We start from the raw sequence: 17,995 nt of genomic DNA, 5'->3' as shown, positions 1-17,995 counted from the left end.
GAACCACAGACTGATGAAGCTGTAGCAGGACAGACAGATGGACACTGAGACAGACCTGAATGCCTTTGAGTGAGGACACACCCATGTAGAGGAAGACTCCGTACAGGACCGGCATCGGGATGAACTGAGGGACGGACAGAAAAAAACTCTTCAGCATTAAGAGACATTTTACAGTTTGATGGAAACGTCTTCTCTACAGAGAACTGCTGAGCAGCTGCAGCAGAAGCACTGAAAGAAGCTGAAGTGGCAGATAAAGTCCATGAATCAGATGAAGTGTGAGTGAAGAAAGTTGGTGTCAGTTTGAGAGTAAATGCTGCAATATTAGTGTCATCAAGTGTGAATACAAAAGTAGAAGCACTGAGAGAAGTTAAACTAGCAGATCAAGTGTAAACAATTAATGAATTAAATTGAAGTGTTGGCTAAAACGTGTACAAGAAGTGAACACACGGATGTTGTGTTATTTGAAAAGAGAGTCAGTTAGGGCGCTGAAAGGAGTCGAAGTGTTTTCTGAAGTGTAAATACTGAGAAGTACGTTCAATGTATGTGTAAATGATGTAAAAAATGACACACTGTCATTTCAAGTGTGAATACGAGAGTAGAGACAGTAAAAGAAGTTAAAGGGGCAGGTACAGAATAAACACTGTATGTATGTCAGGGGAGTGGAATGAAAGAAGTGTTAAGAAGTATAAGCAAAAAAAGTTTAAGTGTAAATAATGAAAAGTTAGTCAAAGTGTAAATACTGAAGATAGTTAAAGTGCAGATATTCAAAAGTTAGTAGAAGTGTAAATGATAAAATTTTGTTTAAGAGTAAATACAAAAACGTTAGTCAGTGTAAATATTAAAGTAAGCTGAAGTGTAGGAACTGAAAAGTTAGTTGTGTCAGTTGAAGTGTAAATGCTGAAAACATGGTGTGAATTAAAGTGCTGAAAGCAGTTAAACCCTCCCACCCCTCAGACAAACATCAACACTCAGGGTGTTCTCCATCTCTGTGTGACCTCTATTAGACCTTTTCCATTGTTCTTTATGGCTGTGTCGAGTCACGCCATGCCACACTGATTTGCGTTTCCATCATAAGTTTAGCGCTGTGAGTTGCGCCAGAGATGGACCTTCTCTGGAGTTGGTCCAAAAGCCAGGCCGCCAAGCTTCAAACGGGTAGCGGTGACATCTCACCGACTGCAGCCAACCCAAATGACCTGCTCGTCTCACTCAAGACATGCAGTCATCAGTTAAAGACACACCTTCAGGCAGGTAGCCCTGTTGTCATGGAAATGCAAATCCCTGCTGTGCTGGGCTGACGGCCCAAACCAAACCAAACCAAACCATGACTGTCGAAAATGGGAATGTGTTCACCTTGAGGATGGAGGTCATGAAGACAGAGCAGCCCATCAGGACAAAGATCATGAAGCCGGTGACTCTCTGCTCTCTGATGCCCAGAAACTTTGGCTGCTCGCCTGGCGCCGCGCACTCCGACTCCAGCTTCAGACTGTTGACGTGGGAGATGGAGAGCACGGTCGCTGCCACGAACCACGGCAGGCCCATGATGGAGCAGATGCCCAGCATTAGCGCCACCACCAGCAGGTCCAGGTGATAGCCACAGCCTTTCTGCAACCCAAACACACACAGGGAGGTTTGTCATTGAGCTGCTCTGTCAGAGACAAACCTGTCTGTGTTCACTTCCTGCGCTCGGCTGTCCGGACCTTGAGTTTGTTCTCCTTCCTGTTGACGATGACAGCGGTGATCTGCTGGTCCATGAAGATGAGGATGGTGCAGAGCAGAGCAGGGACAGCAGCGGCCAGCATTGTCCACCAGGGGTTCGTTCCCAGCGGGGAGATCAGCCACCCTCGAGTGTTTGACGTGGGCTAAACGGACAAAGACAAACAGCAGTGTTCATGCCGACACACTGGTTTCTGACTAGGGATGCACGATACTGGATTTTTTGTGGATATCCGATATGCCGATATATAACAACTCATTTGATCGATACTGATATCTATATATCCACTTTTTCCCCACCTAATTTTAGTGATCAAGTCTCTTCTGTAGTGGAATTAACATCATGTTATACATACATACTCTTATCATGACGGCCCACCAGCAGATGGAGACATGAAATACTGTTCAGTGTCTGTGATATTCAGTCATTGTGCAAATTAAGAAAAATCATGTTGGCTGATTCTGTGATACCAATGACATGCCGATAACAGGGACACAGGATTAAAACTGGGAATATGTATTTTTCATTAATGGGGATTTTATACACTTAACATTACAGCATGTGTGTACATGTTTTTCTATTTTAATGACATTTATTTGAATTCAAAGTAAAATCACATTTTTTTGCTGTAAACTCAAAAATATAAAATGCAACTTCAGGAAGATTTTTTAACAGTAAAATCATTTTAAAATTAATTATAACCAAGAGAATACATATTAATAAAAATGTGTACAGTTCTCTGTGTCTCTGAACATCTGATTGATCAGCTGTCAAATTTCTCCTCTTTATTGTTTCAGTGTTTTTAGCATCACTTTGTTTGATAAAATCTCACACGTGTTTGTGTGATCGTACTGAAGCTCGAGGTCGTTGTTCTTTGTTGAACTCTGCAGTGTTACCTAATGTACCATTCACCCCAAAACCCCAAACACAGCGGCTGATAGGCAGCGTCAGGCTCTGACCTCTGACCTGTTACCACACTGAGCTGCTGAGGACGCTTCTCATTCAACAAACCAACTTCTGAAACCAGCTTTAACATCAAGACACAAAACCTACTGTTACTACAGAAATGTGTTTTAAAAAGCAGTTCCAGCATGATTTAATTGTTATATTTCAGTCCCTTAAATGTTAATGCTGTCACAGACATCAGATTCTAATCAATATATTGTGTCCAGATTACAAACAGAAACGGTGGAGTCAGGCTTTACCTCGAAGCGGTCGGGTACGTCGAGTTTGGGTGTAGGAACTCCCACCAGATAATCCACCAACACCATGATCATGATGGTCAGAAAGACAGCGAAGTCACTGATGGTCGATCGAACCTGCGGACACAAAACATTTTCTCTGCTTAGATTTTCTTCTTCCAATAAAAAGTGATCATTTTAAACCAAAACCTCAAACTAACTTATGTATTTAGGTGTTGGGTGTATTTCTTTTTAAATTCTGTTTGTGCAGAAAGAAATTTTTTGCAAATCTCAGATCTCTGTGAGTGAAAGATACCTTGGTGGGGAAGTATCTCTTGGTCTTAAACTGTTTGAGGAAGGAGGAGAGGAAGAAGGTGGTGAAGAAGAGGATGACGGACCAGAAGAGGACGTCGGGGACGTAGGGACCATCGTGGCCACAGGCAGAGCCGACAAACTCCCCGTGAAGTTCCAGACAGCCCTGAAGATAAAGACAGAGAAAGATCATTACAGTCTGAGCTGAGGTTGTCAAGCTGCAGACGTCAACCAGGTCTCTGTCTCCACTGCTACGCTGATGACACCCAGTTCTATCTATCCACCAAGCCTACTTCCACTTTTCCACCCACTTCCCTTTATGACTGCTTATTATCTATCTTTCTATTACTATGTTTGTGTGTGTTTGATGAAGAGATTCATGTCAGACCTTCACAGTCAGATTTTCCCACTGGATGCTTTCTGCAGTCAAATTTTTCTTGCTCCAGATATCCTGGACGTCAGCCGAGGCGTTGGCAGGCGGAGAACACTGACACCTGAAACACACACACAGTCAGGGACACGTTAAAAAACAAAAGCCTTTGCTGAGAGAAAACTGTGACGTTCATTACAGATTTTAAAGACATTCTGTTTTTGTTTTAAGTCTGTTACACTTCCATCCATCACAGATCACAGGTGCTGCTGGCTCTTACGTGTAGAAGGTGAGGTCGTCCAGCTGGTTGTGCATGTTGATGGGGTAGAGCTCCCCGAGGTGGACCAGCTTCTCCAGAGCCTCGTAGATGAAGATGATACAGATGAGGGCGGCGAAGGCCTCCTCGGTGAAGCGGGTGATGTAGCAGACCAGAGAGCTGGCGTCGGTGGCGACCAGCAACAGGCAGAGGAAGGCGGTCCAGAGTCCGATACTGGTCCGCAGCGACAGGTAGGACAGACCATAGTTACTGAGGACAGACGAGACGGGAAACGTCAGTATTTTAAAGGACGATAAAATGTTTTCGCCACATTAACTCCAAAACACAAACTGCTTTTCAAAATCATGCATCAAATTTGAGATGTTTCAGACAAAGATTTTCTTCAACAAAATAAACTCACTGTGAACAGGAAATCACTTCAGACACAAAGTTGAATCATCATGTGAAAATGGTTTTTGAAACACAAAACTCTCCCTGTTGATTCGTTCAAGGACTAAAGCTTCGTACTGTTTCAAACTCTACACAAAAACACGTTGATATTTTACACTGACAAATGTGAACACGTTTTTCTCCTTTTTTTTCATTTAACAGAAGAAGCCAAAGTTCTGAAAAGTTAAATGTTGTCTGAACACAAACAGTCGCACAAGAACTTTGAATAAAACAGTCTGCAATGAGTGAAATTGTGATTTTAAGGAACCTTCAGTTGAAAGTGTCAGTGACATAATAAATCTGTCAGTTTTTAAGACTCCGCCACAGGCGCACGTTTTGTACCCAGAGCTCTCAGGTAGACTTTGACACCTGAGATTTAAAAATCAGCTGCTGAACATTTTTAATTCATGAACAAATTCACATGACGCTGCAAAACAGCTTTGACTTTGAGCGTTCTCTGGATTACATTTTATGAAACGAGAATATTTGATTGTGGCGGTTTTTGGCAGGTGACTCTTTAATGTTGTATTGTGGAGGGTTAATTTTTACCCACTTGGTCCATATCATTACTAATCATTGATAAAATAAAGGCGACTAACATCAGCTATGATCAATCTTCTCTCTGCAGACTGAAGATTTTCATAGAGATGAAAAGTTAAACCAGCGGCTGTCTGAAGAGAATCAGTGTAAAAACTAATGGATGATGTTCAGAAAATGGTCTGCAGGAGTGTCAAGTTTACAGGAGTCATAGTTAATTGATGGTTTTCTTTTGATTGATCAGCCTGACAGCTGTGACCGTTTCCTCACGTTAGTTTTACTCTCAAATTTATCATTTTTACTGACAATAAAATACAATTTATCTGAACTCAGTGAGCAGAGAAATAAAATACTATGAAGGCACTGAAAAGTATTTTCACAGAGTCAGGGTCATATCAGTCACCTAGCGCAAACTGTCAGCGTTCATCGTTCATCTCAGACTGGTAAAATATGGAAAATACAAATGACATTCTGTAAAATGTGAACGTAGCAGAGATCAGAGCAGAGCTGCTGTCAGACTCCACACTAAGAGAGACGACGTGCACATTTACACACGAGGAGCAGCGTAACTTCATGGATTATTTCAGAAGCTAAAAGTTCAGTTTGGTTTCCTCTGTCAGGTTTCTAACTACAGTTTTTAGTTTAGCTGTTTAAATGTCCAACGATATGTTCTGCAGTGACATCACTGCTCTAACTGCATTACTCTCAGCAGGAAACCGCTATAATTTTCTGAATCTGCCATGTTAACAGCACCAATTGCAGGTTCACTGATTGGTTAAATTCATGTTACATCCGTAACACATCTATGATTAATTAAGGGACTAAATCCAACCCATTTGGGCCTCGCCCCTTACTTTGCGCCCAGTTTATGCACCCTGTAACTAACAAAAGTGGAGCTGGACACGCCCTGAATACACTTTAGACCACAGATGGTTTAAATAGGGTCCTCTGTGTTTGTGTTATTGAAATATCTACAGTATCTTCAGAGTCCAGCGCCTGTCGGTCTGTCAGACAAGAAGTCCTGCCCTCTGAAGTAACCAATTAGGGAGCAGAGTGATCAGAATCTGAACAGTGACCTGATCAATACTCCACTAATCAGTAACCACAGTCAGAGCACACAGAGGGGCTGATGATCTGTGGTTCAGGTGAATCTGACGTGTTGAATGATAAAAAGGTTCAACAAGCTTTTATTCCTCATTGATTACTTTGACTGTTTAGGTATCACACATTGATTTAAAGTACGATGGAGATCAACCAACACAGCACACAGTAAAGAGGTCAAAGGTCACAGGCCTACGACTGCTGTGGGAGAAAATAAAAACTAATTCAGAGCAGGGTTTTTTTGAGGACAAAGTCAAACTGCAGCACTGTATCGTTATACAATTGAAGACAAACGACCCAAACACACCAGGATTTAAAATGGCTGAAACACTTAATGTGACCGGTGTCAGCAGGACCAGAGGAGCTGCACGAGGAGACCAAATCAATCTGCATCAATGTTTCGTATGGAGTTCAACTTTGTGAAACGCTGACGGGCAAATCTGCACCGATGACCAACACGCAGCTGTGTTCACAGAGCTGAGGGGAAAGAAGAGCTGAAGATTTCAAAATACACAGGACGCTCTGTTAGCTCCAGAGTTATTGAACCTGCTTGATTGGACTGTTCCACAACAGAGACGTGGTTTACAGACAGATATGGGACCAGAGTCGAAGGTGTGAATAGGACTGGGCGATAAAACAATAACAGTAATGATCTTGATATAATTTTCCTCAAAAGAAATAAAAGAAATGTTTGATGGCACCCAAATTAGCCACCAAAGCTTACACTGAAGGCAGAAACACCCAGAAGAAGTGCATTTCTGCGTGCCGATCAGCAACGATTCTGTTCTCTGCTCTGATTAAATCACACGTAGAGCTCAGTCTCTGTGTGTGTGTGTGTGTGTGTGTGTGTGTGTGTATGTGTGTGTGTGTGTGTGTATGTGTGTGTGTGTCTATGTGGAGGCACGGGATGCACATTCTGTCATTTATCATAGATGATTTCTATCATATTTAATAAACACTTTATATTGTTAACAACACATTTTCAGTGTGTTTTCTTGCCAGATTTTCTCGCAGCCGACGGAAAATACAGACCAGAGGCTGAAACTATGGCTGTAGATCACGAGCCGACTCCAGGCACTCGGCACTGTGCCACATCTTGTGTGAACGGCCCAATCAGATAACATGGGAGCACATGGGATGAAAATCGTGTGCTTCGTTACACTTCTGTGTTCAGTGTGAACCCAGTCTTACAGTTAGGGCTGCAACGATTAGTCGACTAATCGATGACTAATCGACTATTAAAATAAATTTAGTAGTTGAGTAAACGTTTTGAGTCATTTTTCATAGGAAAGTACTATAAAAGTACCCCAAATACTCTTATTGCAGCGTTCAAATATTGGCAGCTTTACACACTCTCCCATGACGGTGAACTAAAACACTTTGGCGTGAGTACGAAACAAGACATTAGATGACATCATTTTGGGGTTTGGGAGAGACAGACCAACATTTTTCAACATTTTAACACATTTTTCAATAAAATGATTAGTCGACTAATCGAAGAAATAATCAACAGATTAGTTGACAATGAGAATAATCGTTAGTTGCAGCCCTACTTACAGTACACATCAGCTTGGTGACCACAGACCACGCTAACGTGTACGGTGACGTTACATGTTCAAGTGTGGCTACTTTTTTTTTAGCACTGATTCGCAAATAGCAGATATTAATACAGCGTGTTGTACAGTATTGCATGGTACAAAACTTCTCTTGTCTATTTCGTTTATACTGTCAGCTAAAACACTTAATGTTTTAATCATCTGTACAACGAGTTTGACATCCTGCTGATCAGAGTAATGAATGAATGGATAATTTTTATTTCAGTAACATACATCTGGAAAAAAAAAGGACTATTTAACACAAATAACTGACTTGACTGTAATAACTGTAACTTCAGTAACTGAGAAAAGAACAGGCTGAAACCTCAGGATTATTTTTGCCTATCCTGTATCAACTAAGGGATAACACAGAATATTAACTATACCAAAGAAAGGAAATAAATTATTAATTAAATACATTATACTCTAAATTAAAATACACAATTATTTTACATTTTGATCATTTCACATTATAATCCATAATCATTTAACATCTATTTGTCTATTTACGGTTTTATTTATTGACATTATTTTCAATCTACCTCAGATATGTGAAATTTTCCGCCATGACTTGACAATAAATAAAAGTTTAAACTACAGCTAACTGTCCGGTTTCTTCAGCTTTCTCTCAGGAGCAAAAATCAGCCTATAAACTACAAAGAAATAATAATTTTGACATTTATCGTGATAAATATCAATGTCAATGATGAGAAAATTATCGTGGTAACATTTTTGGCCACATCAGCCTCAAAAAAACATGTCTTTAAAAGTGACTGCGTGAAGTTATTGTGCACATCGCAACATGTTATGTTTCAAGATTTTCATTTGTTATGTGCAGAAAAATGGCAGCAGTTGTTAGATATCAAGCATCACAAATAATGCTCATTAAATATACAGTATATAGATGGAACCACACAAGTAAAAATTAGAGGTAGTGCATAAGTTAGAGAGATAAAATAGGCTATGAAAAATATAAAATAATTGTGTCCGACAGTAACTTCAAAGTGAATAAACTGTAATGTAAATGCAGATGTATAAAGAGAAGTATTAAATACATGCAGTATTTTACAGTAGTAAGTGTATAAAGGTGACGTGACAGTGAGACACTAGTGATAAAACTGAGACAGTATTTTGATGCAGCTCTGAAGGTCAGGATTCAGCCTGCAGCAGAAATAATCAATGGCAGCAGAGACGTCGGTCAACACTGACTCAGGACGAACTGTCAAACTGAGGACATCGACCACAGAGGGCGTCTCTATAAAGAGCAGCGGCCTCTCTGTCCTCCTCACACTGTCTCATCCTGTCTCTCATCATGTCTCGGTGTCTCTCCGTCCTGCTGCTGCTGGCCATGGCCTGCCTGGCCCAGTTCAGCTCAGCTCAGCCCGTCGACAGCCAGGCCGAGCTGAAGAAGATGCAGGCCACCCTGGAGGAGCTGAAGACCGAGAGACGAGGTGAGGCTTCGACTCTGCTCACACCTGGACCTGTATCGAGTCTTTGTTGCTCTACAGCTGGATTACTGTGAACTTAGAGCCTTGAATCTGACCACTTCCTGTGTGTTCAGTTTGTTCTGCTTTATTTTTAACGTGTTTTAACTGTTTGCAGCGATGAGTGAGCGTCTGGAGGTGGCTGAGAGGGAACTAAGCAGATACAAAGGTGAGGGCACGCTTCTGTAGATTTGCTGGATTTGGTAAAAAACATGATGATGATAAAACATTTAACATCTGTAAATATAACGCTGCCTTAAAACTTCAGATATTTTAAATGACCCTGGACATTTGGCAGTTTGGAAAACTTCTCCTAAAGCGCTGACGAGTTACTTCTTTTGTTCAGAAACACCTAAAATTGCTTTCGCTGCCTCACTGGGTGGAAACGGCCTCATGAAGACGACAACTGGCAACAAAGACCTCATCTACAAAGACGTCCTGACCAACGTGGGCGGGGCTTATAACAGTGAGACAGGTGAGACACAGCTGTCAAGTTTAACACATATCCGCTGGTGCCATGAAACCACTGCAGACGAAGCGGAGGTGACTGAGAGAGCTCCAGTCAAAGCTCAAACCATGATGAACAACGTGAAAGAAAACATGATGGAAATATGACGTTTCTGTTTGTTTCACGTATTAATGTGAGGAAGGTTACTGTCTCATCGCTCCACACACATCTCATGTTTTCAGCTCTTCCCGATGTTTAAGTTTACTCTTCAGTTTCTCGTCTAAGTCATCATCATCACTCTTCATTTCCCGTGCAGGTGTGTTCACAGCACCAATTCGTGGAGTCTACTACATCCGTTTCACAGCTAACGGTCCCACCGACTTCCCCAGGAGCGCCGTGCTCTATAAGAACGACGCTGAGATCCAACTGATCGCCCACGAGCAGCCGTCTGGCGAGGGCAGCGACACATCGTCTAACGGTGCCACCCTGCTGCTGGAGAAGGGCGACAAGCTGAAGATGGTGCTGTGGCAGAACACTCAGATCTGGGACAACAGCAACCATCACAGCACCTTCAGCGGCTTCCTGCTCTTCTCCATGTGAGTCATACGGCAACAGGAAATACCTACTGCGACTAGTACAGCCAACACCGCTATAACTTCAATCACGACCTCACAGTATCACGACTACAACACCACCACTTTTACAACCACCACCACTACCAACAACACTACAACCACTTCCAGGTAAAAGGTCTTCAAGAAACTCAAGCAAGTCTCTGTACTGGGACATACTAAATCATTTCTGGCGTGCTATATGGATGGTAGTATGGTTACTGGAACGCACAGATACAGTGTGAATTTCCCGTATGGCTCCTTTAAGGTGTGAAGGAATCTTCTAAACACGGACACGTGTTTGTGTCTTTGTTTTAAAGGGTGGACGAAGCTCCGACAGAGTTTGACGCTGAAGCCGAGATGAGGACTCTTAAGGCTTCGCTGACGCAGCTTCAGACAGAAAACCAGGGTGAGACTTGGCTTCGTTCCTCAATGGTTACTTCACACAAGGCTCGTCTGTGAGCGGAGTTGTTAAAGTCCATCAGTTGACTGTGGCTTTTTGTGAATCTGTGTGTTTGTAGGTGTCAAAGAGAGACTGGAGACCACAGAGAGGGAGCTGAAGGCCATGACAGGTCAGTTACTAAATACCTTCAACGGGATCTAAATGTTCTGACACTTCGGTTTAGAAGAAGCTGTGGACATAAATCAAACTGAAGTCCTCTCAAACAGATGAGCCCGTTTTCAGCCACAATAAGATGAGTTAGGATTTAACAGCATCAGTAAATTAAGGTGGGCAGACGACTGCACTGAGGCACTGTTCACTGGGTTTTAACTGTGGTGAGGCAGCGCCCTCTTCTGGATATTATCAGCTCTTACAGTTACAGTTACAGTACAAAAACTCATCATGTGCAATATCATTTTCTCACAATCATGTGCAACATTCTCACTGTTATATCATACACAATATAACATTGATTATCAGGCGCAGTCAGAATTTCTCCACCATTTTAGTTAATTTTTAGTAACTCTTGCACTGATCTATCTCCTGCTGTTACTCTGTTAGGCACTGGTTTTTGCTTTTGCTCCTTGAAAACACTTCTTATCTTGTAAGTTTGAATAGATATTTAAAACTCTATTGCTTTTAAAACCGGGCCCAGTGAGTGACCCTTTGCGATATCTAAAGTTCTACTGAATTGAACTGAACAATGACAAAACTTAAACCATTTTTTTGCGCTATATACTTAAAAAAAAAAGGACCTTAAACACACAAAACAATTGTTTCATTCTATGCAGATACTTTGTCATATATCTTGTTCAATTTAAACATGAAGACAACACAAAGGGGACTTTTAACTTTAAACACAAAATGGCATCTCAAAATGGCACCAAATTGCGACACTGGCTTGTTACACTTTCCATATCTCAGATTCTGACAACGTTAGAGGCCTTGAATAATTCTAGGGACTGTCCTGGGTCCCAAAACCACCCATTTTGCACTTGGTTTCCATTTGAAAAGGGCAGTAATGAAAAATATAACATCTGTTTGTGCCTTTCAATCATTTGGATCTGTGTTAAACTGTTTCATCTCTGCCTCTACCAAATTCCACCGCTCTCTTTTATGTCTGAAGATACTGAAACAACAAAAAAAGGCTTTTCACCTGAGCGATTTTTAGGGGGCAAAAATGGAAAAACAATGCAATTTGCAAAATTCAACCAAAATATTTCACGAAAGTTATTTTGGACCTCAAAAATCCTCTCAATAAGGTTTGAACAAAATCTGAAATGTGAACAAAAATCTGACCCGATGTTTGTCTGCGTTAATTTGAATAATCTATAAAACATACTACTAATAGTTTATGCTGGAATTAATTTTTCTGGGGAACTTAAAACTGTTCACAGGGAAGTCTGTGGATCTCAAAATACAGACAAATAGAATGGATGGATATGATTTTAACCAAACTTAAACTGCTCCTCAGTTTCATTTTAGCGAAGCTGTTAAAAGACCTTTAGTTTTAGTTCAAACTCACAGTACACAGAATATATTTCACACATTTTAGAAATTCCGTTATCTTAAAGTTTTCATTTGTTGTTGGGTTTTTTTGTTGTTGTTCTCCAGAGGTACCAAAGGTGGCGTTTGCAGTTTCTCTCGGCGGTAACGGTCTTACGAAGACCACATCAGGAAGCCAAAGTCTCATCTACAAAACCATCCTGACCAACATCGGGCAGGCGTACAACCCTGAGACAGGTCAGTGCCAACAAATGCTCACACACACACCATCCAACATATGTTACTGTCGCCGCTACACCTGTTCATCTGAAAACCACAGTTTTCATATTTCACAAAGAGCGACGATACTTTCTAAAATAAAAAGACTCCAAAATGCTCTGAAGAATAAACTCAAAAATCTTGTTTCATTAATTTTTAACTTCGCTGTCTGAAATATTAAACTGTGTTGAGTTTTAAAATATCAACTGTAGCATGAAAGAAATGTGAGGAGTGTGTCAGGGTGGTTTAGTTGAGCTTAAAATATTTTTTCCTCATCTGGTTCAGGTTTTATTCAGGGTCTCACACACTTAGATTAGACACACTCTCAATAAAAATCAATTTTTTTATTACTGACAGTTGAGCTGAAGAAAAATTTTGACTTCTCTCTACAGTCGCTCTCAGAAACAAATGTTGCATCATCAAAGCTCAACAGGAGCCTGTCGGTTATTCAAACTGAAACAACTTTCTGTGACTTATATTTTTCTTGTGCTTCACTTATTTTGTCCCTCCTCATCTGCCATACATCACTGTTAATTACCGCTTTCTCCCCCAGGTATTTTCACAGCACCTACTCGTGGAGTCTACTACATCCGCTTCACAGCCAACGCTCCCACCAACTTCCCCATGAGCGCTGTGCTCTACAAGAACGGCGCTGAGATCATGCTGATCGCTCACGAGCAGTCATCCGGCGAGGGCAGCGACACGGCGTCTAATGGAGCCGCCCTGCTGCTGGAGAAGGACGACACGCTCTCCATGCAGCTGTGGCACAACACTCAGATCTGGGACAACAGCAACCACCACAGCACCTTCAGCGGCTTCCTGCTGTTCCCCATGTGAGGACCAACTGACAAACACTGACACTGCTGCTTTAAACGTTTACCTCAACTCGCTGTGAAGACCTCTAACCATCATCTGAGAGGAGGAGTTATCTCTGCTGTACAGTCATGTGCACGTAACATCACCAGTGAGACCTCAACATGTCCATTTTTTAAAAGTTTGACTGGTTAAACTTCTCTGCAAAGGAGCTGTTAAGTCCAAATAAAAAATGAAACCAGTTTGTTTCTCTCTTTTGATCATTTCACACCCAAAGGCTTCATGTGTTCATTTATGGCTGCACCATTAAAGCTAGGATCTGCAGCTCTCCCCTCTCTGTCCTAAGCCCCTCCCACCAGATGACCACGGGGATATGCATGCACGTCATTCAGTAACTCGTGTTTCCTATACTTTGATTTATTTAGTCTCATTTTATTGTAGAGTTGAGTGCAGCACATTCACTCAGTATTAGCTGCAAGCCACCCCACAGTGTTTCCACCTCGCTCCCCGCCTATGAGGACTTCTTCCCCTGGCGGAGAGCAGGCAGCAGCTCAATAGACGGACCTTTGGTCGATGGTGGTATCAGCTTGAAATCAGCCAGCACAAACCATGCAGCGTTGGGTGTCACATCAGGCTGGTGGCCAGCAACAGTGCCAGGTCTAACCTGTGAAACAGCAGCAACAGAAAGTTTGCTGGGGAGTCGGGGCTCCTTCAGAGCTCAGGTTTGTGCTGGCTGGATTCAGGTTACTGCAGCCGCTAACTGGGGCTCCGTCTCCGCAGTTGCTGTCCGCTTTCCTCCCAGAAAGCTGGTCTGTTGTGGAGGCGAGTGCGGCGGAGGACTCACTTTGAGTCGAGGCTCTAACTAACGATAGCTACATAAACGTGAACTTGAAGTTGCAGCCATGAGCCTTTGGCTGCAGTTAGCATGAGGCTAAATTATTAGCAACATTTTCCCTCCATCTCTGAAACGCTTTGCTGATACTGACCCATGTTTTATTTCATTTGTTGTCAGACTCTCTGTTGAATCAGTTCGTCTTCCTTTTTTGGGTTTCTTTGCAGTGTAGGCAGATGCTGCCAATGCTGGAACAGCAACTTTCTCTGCAGGATTCTCCTCCATTCAATCAGGCTTTCATCATCTGAAGAAAGTGGATGCACATGTGCATCTGTAGAACAGCCAATAGGAACACCCTCTCTCTGAAATGACCTGTGATTGGCCAGTGTCCTGTCAAGAGCTAGATATTCTAAAGGCTGAAAACAGAAGTGTAGTTTTCTCTCAGTCCACTTTAATTACAATATGCACAAAGGCTATTGTCCGATTGTTTGCCCAGTGACTCCAAAATTAAATTGCCTGCCCACCTTCAATCACTCTATACGTTTTGTGCATCATTTTACATGTACACTGGTATTTCTTAAAATATAGCTTTGCCTGTGTATTTTGGTGTTTTGTCAACATGCAAACTGCTGAACAGTGAAAACAGACATTCTGTAACACTCATGTTCAGAAACTCTGTTTTCAGTGCTGATATGTGCACTATAATTATTCAGATTACAATCACAGAAGACAAAAATAGCTGGACATCCTCACATCGTAGAGGCTGAAACAAGGTTGTTAGTATATTATTTAGTTTACTGTTATTTTTTGGCTCTGAATGAAAACAGCTACAACATCATTATTAACTGTATTGTCTGACTCTGATGCTGCTGGTCTCACCACATCATCAGAGACATGACAGCAGATGTCGACAGTGTCTAACATCTTTTCCTCGCATTTTAAAACTCAAAATATTTCCAGGAAGAAACGTCAGTTATGATATAATCAGGTGGGAAATGGAGCAGGTTAAAAAATAAGGATTTTATGTAATTGTTACAAAACATTTTTTCCATCACAAAAAGCCTTTTTAATCCTCAGACAAAAATATAAAACAACAGAAAAGTCTCAGTGAAAGCTCCTGAGAACAAATGCACAATCCCTCCAAAGCCAATTACACAGCTGATCCAAAAACACAGGAACCAGGATTATCCCCATGAAAAGAATAACACAACCTCACTGGTCAGTTTCAGCTCTTACTTAACTCAACACACACCTCTTCACTGACTGACATATTTCTCTCCTGCAGGAGGAGTCAGAGCTTCATGAGGAGACTGAAGTCCAGGAACAGTGCAGTTCATTAACATCCACTCAGTTACTGCTCGTTTATAAAACAGTTACTACCTGACAGTGGCTTTGTTCAGTTCCTTTGGTTAAAGGTCCAGATTATAATATAATCAGCCTTTTCTTTAGAATAAGACTCGTTGCGTTTTTGTCATCTTAGAATGAGCTGTTTATATCCACACAGGGAGCAGGTCCTCGTCTACAGAGATCACCATGTTGCACCACCATGTTTCTACAGTAGCACAGAGCAGACAAACCAAACACTGGCTCCTAATAGGAACATTTGCTTTTTTACAATTATGCAACGGCCACCATAGTTAGCAACCCCTATGCAACAAACAGCTTTGGAAAAACACTAGATGCCACTAGACTTTTACTTTTCTGGCCGAGACAGGGAGGCTCAAGACCACTGCAGCCACTGCTGTCGAGGTTTGACAAGATCTAGAGAAAAAGAGACATCGAGACATTTTGTCACTTCCGTGCAGAAAAACCATAAAATATCCAACTTCATCCAGTTACGATGCCTTTGCAGTTTTGGGAGTTTCAGAGCATCTTAACCCCTCAAAACATGAGACTCTTTTCATGAAATAATAATTAACAGAGCAATGTCAATAAGGTCCTCGTACCAGTCGATGCTGAGGCTCTAACATCTGTCTACTGATGTTTCCATGTTGAGGTGAGTCGACCAGCTCCTTCATCATGAGACAACAGAGTGTGAACAAGAAACCAGTCAACAGCTCACTGTTCAATATAATCACACCTGAATGTGTGAAACAAACCATCACTGATTCTGTTACGCTCACATGCCGATTCAAGTTATATTAGTAACTTCTTGACTGGCACAAATTTGCTTCCAATGATTCACCTTTGTTAAAAATTCACATTTTACATTTATTTCTTGGTTTGGTTTATTCCCACAGACAGGTGACTTTACAAAGAATGATTTGCAGCTGCTGAGAGCATCACAAACAGTTCATCACTAGCAGCCACTATCTGTCCTGTCTCAAGGTCTGATTCACAGAAGACATCGTACTAATGATATTTATCGGTAAACGCCCACAGGGTTTTGCAGATGAGTGTAATTTGCCCCTTCTTGTGTCTAAATATTCATGTGGGAAAATCTAAATGTTGCTTCTTTGCCAAGAACACTTGATGACAGAGAAGAAGAAACGCCGCAGGTCCTGACTGACGAGTTCCACAAAACTTGAGACAGGAATTTAAAGGTGACAAACAGAAACAGTATTTGGGTCAGTGCAGGTGTGACACTTGATAATAATGTGCTTCAGTTCCCACCAACTCTGAAGATGCTGATAATTCCTCTGTGACTGTGTGTGGCTGTTAGAGCGGATCTTTGGGAACTGGAATGTTTTTGTAATGAGGCTCATTTGCATAGAACTTCGCTCCAAATGTTTTACCTCATTTGCATACACATAGCAAACAGCACAGGAGCAGTTCGAGGTCATTCAGCCTTTGTTGCTATGAGAATTTGTTGGTTTCTTTCTGACTGTTTGTGCAGGTTTAACAGTCGCTAAGCTGCTCAATCATTTCATGAATTCGCCCGAGTGTCTGTTGCAGTGTAAATTTACTTATAGAAGTTAATCTCACATGAAACCAGCTGCCTCAGCACTCAGTATCGATGCACTCACATGACAGAGGGACAGAGATAAATACTATTTCTGTCACTATGGAGGCTGTTAGAGATGTGAAATTTAGAACCTCTGTAAAAACAGTAGACATGACAGGAGTTTCTGTGGGAGCGGGACAGGAGTGAAGACTCCTCTAATGTGCAGGTTCATCAGACACACACAGGAAACAGGTATACCCACAGGAAGTGGAGCCTGACTCACCTGCAGAACTTGAAGAGGATCTTCTCAAAGACTAGAACCGGACCGGTGCTGCCCAGGATGGTGAGAGGCTGACCGGCAAACATGGAGTAGGCCACGCCTGTCAGAGACGCCCCGAACAGAGACTCTATGGCACTCTACCAGAGACAGAGAGGACGGTTTCGTTAGTGATGGACTGATGAAGCGTCTCGTTAGAGTCTCTCTCGGTTCTGGTTCAGGTTCTTACTATGTTTCCTTTGGTGGCTTCTCCCAGCAGACCTCCGAACGTGATGACGGGCGACATGCAGGCACAGTAGAGGAAGAGGACGGACGCCAAACACTGCAGGCTGAGGGCGTCTCTGATGTCACTCCACAGGAAGGGCGCTTTCCTCCGAATGTCGTTCACCAAACCTCCAAAGATCCTGACATACACAAGGAGAGATTCACCAACGCTCACTCCGTCTCTTATTAAGATCATTAATAAGCCGAGTAATAATGATAAAATAATACAAAATAAACAGCAATTATATAAAGAGAGGAGAGTGTTAATGTTAAATGGAAAATATGAATGTTAATAAAATTATGGACAATAAAAAGAAAGAAAACAGTGACAAATACCCAGAAAAGCATCAAATCATCAGATGTGAGAAACTGACACCACAGAATGACTCCAGGTTTACTGATAGATGACTGTAATAATCAATCAGTAACATGTTTTGATTACTGTGCTCCTGATCACCTGGTAGAACATCACATGTGATCTTTACACAGTTCAGTGACACAGACTCACCTCCCTGTCCTCTGCAGCTCTGGTCCTGTGTCATGCTCCGCCTCCTTGAAGAGGTCATAGCCGTGAGCAGAGCCGTTCGGGGCCGACGGCATCTTCCTCTTCTCCTGCAGAGAGAGAGACAGGAAACAGAGAGCTGAGATCAGGACAGACAG

The 17,995-nt window shown here is 42.0% G+C and overlaps 2 protein-coding genes across 4 annotated transcripts in view; one reads left to right on the top strand and one right to left on the bottom strand.

Moving 5' to 3' along the window:
* Window positions 1-17,995, bottom strand: part of LOC117266222 (sodium bicarbonate cotransporter 3-like) — a 69,809-nt gene that overhangs the window by 1,809 nt on the left and 50,005 nt on the right. For all 3 annotated transcript variants that reach the window (XM_078171279.1, XM_078171278.1, XM_033641281.2), the window contains 10 exons: window positions 17,844-17,947; window positions 17,301-17,475; window positions 17,078-17,211; window positions 3,858-4,103; window positions 3,596-3,701; window positions 3,212-3,373; window positions 2,920-3,033; window positions 1,698-1,859; window positions 1,351-1,602; window positions 56-124 (listed from right to left, as the gene is read on the bottom strand). In XM_078171279.1, the coding sequence (XP_078027405.1) occupies window positions 56-124; window positions 1,351-1,602; window positions 1,698-1,859; window positions 2,920-3,033; window positions 3,212-3,373; window positions 3,596-3,701; window positions 3,858-4,103; window positions 17,078-17,211; window positions 17,301-17,475; window positions 17,844-17,947 (1,524 nt within the window). The remainder of the gene's footprint in view (window positions 1-55; window positions 125-1,350; window positions 1,603-1,697; window positions 1,860-2,919; window positions 3,034-3,211; window positions 3,374-3,595; window positions 3,702-3,857; window positions 4,104-17,077; window positions 17,212-17,300; window positions 17,476-17,843; window positions 17,948-17,995) is intronic.
* LOC117266224 (complement C1q tumor necrosis factor-related protein 4-like) lies at window positions 8,791-13,320 on the top strand. Its single transcript, XM_033641288.2, has 8 exons — window positions 8,791-8,967; window positions 9,119-9,169; window positions 9,347-9,475; window positions 9,765-10,044; window positions 10,380-10,468; window positions 10,581-10,631; window positions 12,116-12,244; window positions 12,819-13,320. Exons 1-8 carry the CDS (start codon window positions 8,829-8,831, stop codon window positions 13,100-13,102), a joined length of 1,152 nt encoding a protein of 383 aa, XP_033497179.1. The 5' UTR covers window positions 8,791-8,828; the 3' UTR covers window positions 13,103-13,320.

The sequence above is a fragment of the Epinephelus lanceolatus genome, chromosome 10 (genome assembly GCF_041903045.1).
Source record: "Epinephelus lanceolatus isolate andai-2023 chromosome 10, ASM4190304v1, whole genome shotgun sequence".
NCBI classification, from domain to species: Eukaryota; Metazoa; Chordata; class Actinopteri; order Perciformes; family Serranidae; genus Epinephelus; species Epinephelus lanceolatus.
Note: the sequence above shows the minus strand (reverse complement) of the source record. Positions and strands in the feature narration are given on the sequence as shown.